Source organism: Sphaerodactylus townsendi, linkage group LG10 (genome assembly GCF_021028975.2).
Source record: "Sphaerodactylus townsendi isolate TG3544 linkage group LG10, MPM_Stown_v2.3, whole genome shotgun sequence".
NCBI lineage: Eukaryota > Metazoa > Chordata > Lepidosauria > Squamata > Sphaerodactylidae > Sphaerodactylus > Sphaerodactylus townsendi.
In genome coordinates, this window is record NC_059434.1 from 31,467,056 (window position 1) to 31,474,797 (window position 7,742).

The 7,742-nt window shown below is 41.8% G+C and overlaps 1 protein-coding gene across 4 annotated transcripts; it reads right to left on the reverse strand.

Annotated features, from left to right (window-relative positions):
- LOC125440304 (CDKN2A interacting protein) lies at positions 1-4,692 on the reverse strand. 4 transcript variants are annotated; one of them, XM_048510056.1, is made up of 3 exons: positions 4,282-4,692; positions 2,981-3,108; positions 1-2,535 (listed from the first exon to the last, which is right to left on the reverse strand). In XM_048510056.1, the coding sequence occupies exons 1-3, from the start codon at positions 4,566-4,568 to the stop codon at positions 1,445-1,447; spliced, it is 1,506 nt and encodes a 501-aa protein (XP_048366013.1). In that variant the 5' UTR covers positions 4,569-4,692; the 3' UTR covers positions 1-1,444. The 4 variants fall into 4 exon arrangements, with proteins under 4 accessions (XP_048366013.1, XP_048366015.1, XP_048366014.1 ...); XM_048510058.1 differs by lacking the exon at positions 4,282-4,692 and adding an exon at positions 3,528-3,938 and having other exon boundaries at positions 1-2,532; positions 3,009-3,108; XM_048510057.1 differs by lacking the exon at positions 4,282-4,692 and adding an exon at positions 3,528-3,936 and having other exon boundaries at positions 3,009-3,108.
- Between the last annotated feature and the right edge of the window lie 3,050 nt (positions 4,693-7,742).

The following is a 7,742-nucleotide window of genomic DNA, read 5'->3' on the forward strand; positions in this document are numbered from 1 at the left end:
TTCAAAATATAGTTTTAGTATTTATTCAAATAATACAGAACTCAACTATAGCTATCATCCAGAGACCCACTTTAGATACATGCAAAAGATAATGCTTGTACAGATGCATCCCATCCCTGCCAAGGAGTAGCTCTCACTACAAGCTACTTTCAATTAAGCAAACTGAATCACTGCTAAAGAGGGGATCATAAATATCAACCCACATGGAAATTAACTGACAATCCGTTTATAGGTTTTATGAATTACTTGATTCCCCAAGGGCCGGTGCACAAAAAAGTGGTATTTAGCTTCAACTCATGGAAATATGCCTTAACATAATTCAATGTGTGTCATCTTTATTTACCGTACTGCCTTTTGAAACATACCCCTACCCAACTTCCAGCAAGTTTAGGAATATTTTATCGATGTAAGAGAGATTTTCCATTGCTAGAAGCATTTCTCAACACAGAAGATAACTGTAAAAATGTCTGTACACATAAAAAAATTAGGGTATTACGGCACTGCCGCACTTTATGCTCAGCATAGCAACTTTTACCTCCTGAGAATAGATATAAAAAACCTAATTAGAAAATCTGTTTACATACCGACATTCCAAAATCATAATTCTATACAGGTAGAATCAGGACTTCATATTATTCTTAGAAGTTGCAAGTTAATGATAATGTTTAATAACTTTTTGTAGTTATAAAAATGACCTGTTATTTGAAAATGCTTAATGAAATCCCACATCCCAATTATAGTAGATGTAAAATAACCTTACTATAGAAAGCTGTATTTATTTGGAAAAAGTGAAAGTAGCTTTTCTCACAAAATATAAATTGTATCTGGTTAATGAAGTTTAGTGATAAGTAACCCTGACGGCTATTTACTGACAATTCACAAGATTAAAACAGGACCAACACTTGAAAATCCAGATTTAAAATATTGCTACTTCAATAAAATAATCTGCATCAACTATTTTCTTTTTAAGCGTATAAACATTGTAAGTAACACTTGAAGCATGTGAATAAAAGTTAGTAATTTTTAGATAACTTTCCGTCATCTGGGTACAAAGGTTCTTGTACACATATTCCTTTCCAGTAAAAAGAATACGTGTTCTGAAGTGAACATTACTGCTACCAAATCACTGGCATTACAAAATTAGACCACTGTGTACAGCAAACTATAACTTGTTTCATTAAAACAGAAGAGTTCAGAAGATTTTTTTAAACAAACAAAAATGCACACTAGTGTGCTATATATGTTAAGGCATACCTTTGCACACTTTACATCTATATCAAATCGTTTATATTTGCTACTGAGTGAATATAACAGGAATGACATTTGTCCTGAAAAACTGAGAAGAAATTCAGAGTAACTGGGTGTCTACTTCAGTATACAAAAGTAATTCAGTTTTTGTAATACAACATTATTTGCTAGTATAAACAGCAGCTGCTCCATTCTTTTATACTATTTCTTGAGGATTTCTTAAAGCTGGAGGTAAATTTAATTGTTTTGATTCTTCGTCAAGAAGCACCAAATCTTCAACTTCTTTTCCTTTGTACTTTCTTTTACATAATTTCACAACAACGTTCTTCTTGAGGAACAGCTTCAATGCCTCCCTTGAAGCTACGGCTTTGGCATTTTCTTTACTTTTCCCCCAACCAGTACCCAAATATACAGATTTGCATCTCAGTTCACAGACCACACTATCCTGAGAGCTTTTGTTCTGAGGTAAATCTGCAAGCTCTTTCAGTGGAACAAAATCAACATCTAATGTTGCCTTTACAGACTGAATAGATGAGTTTAGAAGTTCTACATGATTGATAGTGGGACTAAAGCCTCCGGCAGCAACCAGCTTCCAAGCAACGGCCTTGTATAGTCTATTGAAGAATGGCTGCCTCTCTTTTGCATCTTCGCTTGTTAACAATTTCAGGGGAACTTTGGCAGGAACTGCACTTGCATGTGAACTGCTTTTCGAAGCGAACACTGCAGCATTTTCCAAATCGTCTTTCTTTTCAGATGGTAACACATTTTCAGATTTGGATTCTGAAGGTTTGGTCAAGCAGTAATTTATCTTTGATTCAGGGCCAGATATCGAAGAAGCCAGAACTGATTTGTGCCTAGTGACTGTTGTGGGTTCATAATTAGCAACCCTGGGTTCTACTTTTACTCCAACAGAAGGTGCCACCTTTTGAGCCACGGCTGGTGATGTTGAAGCCACTGTCTTCGGAGCCACAGTCGGCAATGCTGAAGCCACCAACTTCTGAGCTACAGCTGACGATGCCGAAGCTGCCACCTTCTGAGCCATGGCTGGTGACACAGAAGCCTCCACCTTCTGAGCCACAGCTGGCGATGCTGAAGCTGCCACCTTCTGAGCCATGGCAGATGATATCTTCTCTGGATCTTTTGCCACCTCTTTTTCTACGTTCTTCATAAGCTCAGTGCCTGTTTCCATTGGCACGTCTGCCTGGGTAGACTTTGCATCACTTTTTGTGTCTTCAGAAGCTTTGTCTGCACCCACAGCTCGTTTCTTGCTAGGCTCTTCTAGCCCTTCTAGAAAGAAGTAAAAAAAAAATTACGTCTGTAATTCATAGTGTGTCACGCACGCACACAAAAGTCAGAATTGAGGAATACTGGTTACATTAATGCCTAGATTTATTTAATAAAAAGTTTGGGCAATAATCATACAGGTTTGCAAGTAACATGAACTTTTAAAACATGCATTTGAAGTAGGTATTTACTTATTTGCTTGGGACTTCTACAGCACCATTTGTAAAGCAGGCTAAGTGGCATTATACTTTTTACAGAAATAAAAACAGTTAGCTTCCTCTCCTTTGAAAATTAAGTTTTATAAAAACAAAAATTAAGTAAAAAACCAACTAATAATATCAGAATAGTGACAATTTAAAAACTAAATCCAAATGCTACATCAGAGATGTTATTTATATATTAATTTACTATGGTCCTATTTGTATTTGCACAGCTATGATCTGCTAACCATTGCTACTTGATATGCCTCGTTTCACCTTGGCAACCAGTTCGTCTCTCAGAGTGTGGGTTGGAGCATTGGTGACTGTGATGCCTGCAGCCATGTCCAGCACTTTTTCCATCACCTGTGAAGGATACCTGAGCAAGGAAGAAAGGCAGTAATTAGCAACCCAAAAACAAATGTCTCAGAACCACTGATTTTCAAAATATATACAGTCATGTTTGCATTTCATTTATTACCAAAAAAAAATCCCAAATCCACTAAAAATTGCCCATAAGGTACAAAAAAGATAAAAACAGGGTGACCAACTCCATTGATACAGTGTTCCATGATAGTTCCCCACATACTCAAAATGTTAATGGTTGCTCCAGGAAAGGAGTTCTTTGCCAGCCACAGATACATAACAGAGTCAAAGCTTTAAACACAATGCAGTAGTCAACAACAATGGGATCAAAGCAGAAGGAGCAGGAGAGGTTAGACAAGTTCAGATTTGGTATAATGCTCCGAGACTGCTTTGTGATTCAAACAGTAGCATACTGAATCACACTATATGTACCTTTGAAGCATTCAGGTAACATTTCCAGGTTCCTTTAGCATCCCTGTCTGCAAACTGACAAAACATATGCAAACAAAAGAAACTTGGACAAAACTTCACAAGTATTCATATGAATTCAGAAAAAATGCATACCTTACATCACAACAGCTTATAAGCACATGCAACAAAGCAAACAGTGGAACAGAACAGACTGCAGTAACTGCTTCCACAGATCAGAGCATGCAAAGGTGAACCCATACATTGGGCATCATTAATGTTCTCTGTGATTTTTCTGTGTGAACGGGATAGCCCACGAGTATGACTGCTACAGAACAATGATAACAAAATATCCAACAACACAGGAGCCCAGCCAACATATTGCTATTTCTGCAAGCACAAAAAGTGAGTCCTGCGTTTCCCCAACGCAAACAGGCCAAACGAAAAGAGAAGTAACAGTCAAACATACCAGTTGCACAAATGTCTCAGCCAGGCCGATTGCGCACAGCATATTTACGAGTTGCAATCAATATACATGAACTCGTCCCTTGGGAAACGATCTCATTCATAACGATTGCGTTATAAATATTCCGTAAAGAATCCACGCCAGTTTACAAAGAGATCCAAAAAATACCAGATTACTTTCCTTATTTTTTAAAAAAAGTTTCCGTTCACGGGTTTATTTTAAAACGCCGCACCGATACTCTCAGGAAGACCCATGCAACCTGCTTTTTGGAAAGCTCAGTGTGGTTATTCCTCGTCGCCACGGTGAACTCACCGGCATCCCAGGAAGACGTGGTTGGCCCACGCCATAGAGAAGGCGGTGAGGCGCCTCATTTCCGGGCTCCGGCCGCCGTCTTCTCCGTCCGGCGAGAACGAAACGGCCTCGGCGTTGCGAACCAGGAACTCGCGGCGGTAGGTCCAGTGGTGCTCCGGCTCGCAGTCGCCCCGCAGGGCCTCCACCCAGTCGAGGCCGGCCTCCCCGGCTTCCCGCACTTGTCCCTCGCCGCCACCGCCGGCCTCCATTTCAGGCCCCGCTGCTGGGGAAGCTTCCCCGCCCGCCATGGCGCTTTCCTCGGGCGGCAGCTGCTCACCGCGGGCCCGTTTCCCGAATTCGCCGGAGCCGAAACTCCGATTGCGACCGTTCGAAGCCCAACCCCCGGAAATGACCGTATCAGAGACGGCCAAGTTCGATTCCCACTTTCCGGCGCTACATTATGGCTTCACTTCCCACTCGGCTGGCCACTTCCTGTCGAGGAGGAATCACCGCTCGCGTATCCAAGAGCTCTATGATGTCTGTTGAACGTCCTGGCAACTTGATTTCCGGGTTCCATTTGAGCACCGACATGCAGGGCAGAATTGTTTGCGAAGCATAGCTGCATTGGTCTGTTGTAGCAAAATAAAGCAAAAGTCCAGTGGCACCTTTAAGACTACAAACATTTATTCCTATATGAACTTGGCGAATCGCAGTCCACTACTTCAGATACGTGTGCCCTTTCCCCATTTCTTTGCATTCGGGTCTCCCTTGCGGGAGCTTTCGTATACTTGCCTTTGGGATTGCCTTCTGGCTGCACCTCATCCCCTACCTCGGAGGTTCTGTAATCTGTACAGACGGCTTTAGGGCTATAGATAAATAGAGGACCTGCAGAATTTGTGGGGGGCCCTCATATGGACCACCCTATGTCCTCTTCCCATGAAGATCCCATAGCCTGTCTGTTTTTCCTGCCTCCTTCTCTCCTTCCCACCCACTATCTGACATTTTTTTCTGCACCCCAGTCTTCAGCTTTCCCTCCTTCTGGAGGGTTCTCAACCAATTAAAAAATTATTCTGTTGTTGCCACATTTGAATAAAAAGGGTTTTTAAGGGAGGGAGTTTTGCCACTTGGTTGTTTTTGCATTTTTAGATTTTTGTCCCTCCTACTTTGCAGAGCTGAGGCTGTGTTCTGGTTTCTAATGGCTAATATACACACAGAGAGGACGTGTACACCTGTGGGCTGAGTTCTGAGTTCTGAATTAATTTGGGTCATGGAAGTAGGGTTAGGACTTATCATAAGAGGGGTTAGAGTTTTAGGGTGCCTGGAAGTTATGTCTTGTGGTCATGTGATTATTCAGTGAAGAGGGGGAAAAACATTCTGTAGGTGCTTAGAAGACCTTGTGTTGGAGGGTTGCCAACTCCAGGTTAGGAAATTCCTGGAGAATGGGGAGTGGAGCCAGGGAAGGGCAGAAAAGGGACTTCAGTGAGAAATAATGTCATAGAGGCCACCCACCGAGCCAGACTTTTGCTCCAAGGGAACTGAACGCTGCAGACTGTCATTCTGAGAGAGCTCTAGGACCCAGCTGGAGGGTAGCAACCCATTTTAGCACAGAACTTGCATCTACAGCATAAAAAACTAGAAAGGTGAGAGTGAATGATGAACTGAGGAGAAATGCTAGAAACGTTAAAGCACAAGCTTATAGTGCTTCAAGAGCCCTGTGGCCCAGCATGGTAAACTACAATACTGTAGTCAAAGCTCTGCTCACAACCTGATTCAGGTAGCCAGATCAAGGCTTAATTTTCCATTTTTCTGAGGTCTGTAAAATGAGTGCCCAGCTTGCTAGGTGTAAAGTGTAGATAACTGGGGAAGGCAATGACAATCCATGTGGTAAACATAGTCCTAGTCAACATTGTGATGCAGCATCACTCCATGGGTCAGTAATATCCCAGTGTTTGCACATTTTTAAATAGTACAGTACACTACAATACTGCCACTTCAGCTTCAGCAACAGGACACAGGAAGAGCCTTGCTGGATCAGACTATCTAGTGAGTCCATCCTATTTCACATAGTAGCCAACCAGTTCCACTTGAGGTCTGACAACAGGCCATAAACAGGCTGGTGCCTTTCCCTGATGTTGCTTCCTGGCACTAATATTCAGATGTTTACTGTCTGGGAAAAACATGGAGGTTCTTTTTTAATCAACATGGTCATCTATTCTCCATGCATCTGTCTAATCCCTTTTTGAAGTCATCTATGCCTGTGGCTGTCATTATATCCTCCAGCAGCAAATTCCATGTTTCAACCACTCATTGAGCATTGGAAATGTTTTCTTTTATGTATCCTGCAGGTTATCATAGTGCATAGCGGTTTGCAGAATATAAAACTACAACCAGACAACCCAATACAACCAACAGGGCTAGGATTACAGAATTAGAAAACAAGAACGGCAACAAACTATCTGATGCAAGGTGTATCATAAACAATACAAATAGCAGAACTACAAGGTATAAGGCAATGCTGAAAAGCTAGGTGATACCTATAATAATCATAATCATGATGGACTATTCCATTTCAATGTGCCATCCTGGATTGTTCCATTTTATTATAATTCTGATTCCTTTATAACAATGCTTTCTATTTGAACATTCTGCTAAGTTACGCCATAGCAGTAGTCCATGTAACTCAGTCTGGTGTTAACTGACACTGCCCTGTCTGTGATTATTTGCCCCTTACTTTATTATACCCCAGCATCTGGTAATCAGATGTTCTTTCAAAATAAAGGTTAAATGACTTGTAGCCACCTACAGGTCTATCCTCTCTATATTTTTATTTTAAAAGCAATTTATGCTACCATTGCTGTCCTTTCTTGTTTGTTTTGAGTTGATGGTTGATACTGTCTGAAAAGACAAACTTTGAACCAAAGAGCTTCATAGCTAACTGTGTATATGCGGCAGGGCCTTGCTCAAACAAAGCCTTTCTTATGAGACAATCCACTCCAAACCAAATCCTGGAGGAGTTCTTTTTGTTTCGTCATGGTATATTATTACGACAAGACCTCTAAAGTATTATTGCCAGTTCTGTGTGACTGCTGCTCAGTGATGAGGAAATTGCATAATGGCAATTATTTCACCATGACAGAATCATTGATCCCAGAGAGGGTGATATTAACAGTGTGAGCCAGTTTTACAGCCCAATTCAGAGGGTGACTGAATCCTCCTCTGGAGCAGACACATCCCTGTGTTGGTGGAAATGCCTGCCCAGGAAGTTGTCCACATCACCCAGGCCTTCCAGCGCAAAATGCTTGACCACATGGCCGGGGGCACGCTGGGGGGCAGGGGTGACCTTAGTTGGCCTCCAGTGCCTGATCAGCCCCCATGTGCTGGCGGAGCAGCTGGCAGAGATACAGTTTTTGTGGCATATCTCTGTTCTCCACCATGGAGGATTCTTTGCGTTTTTGAAAAAAAACCACTCTAATGCACTTTGG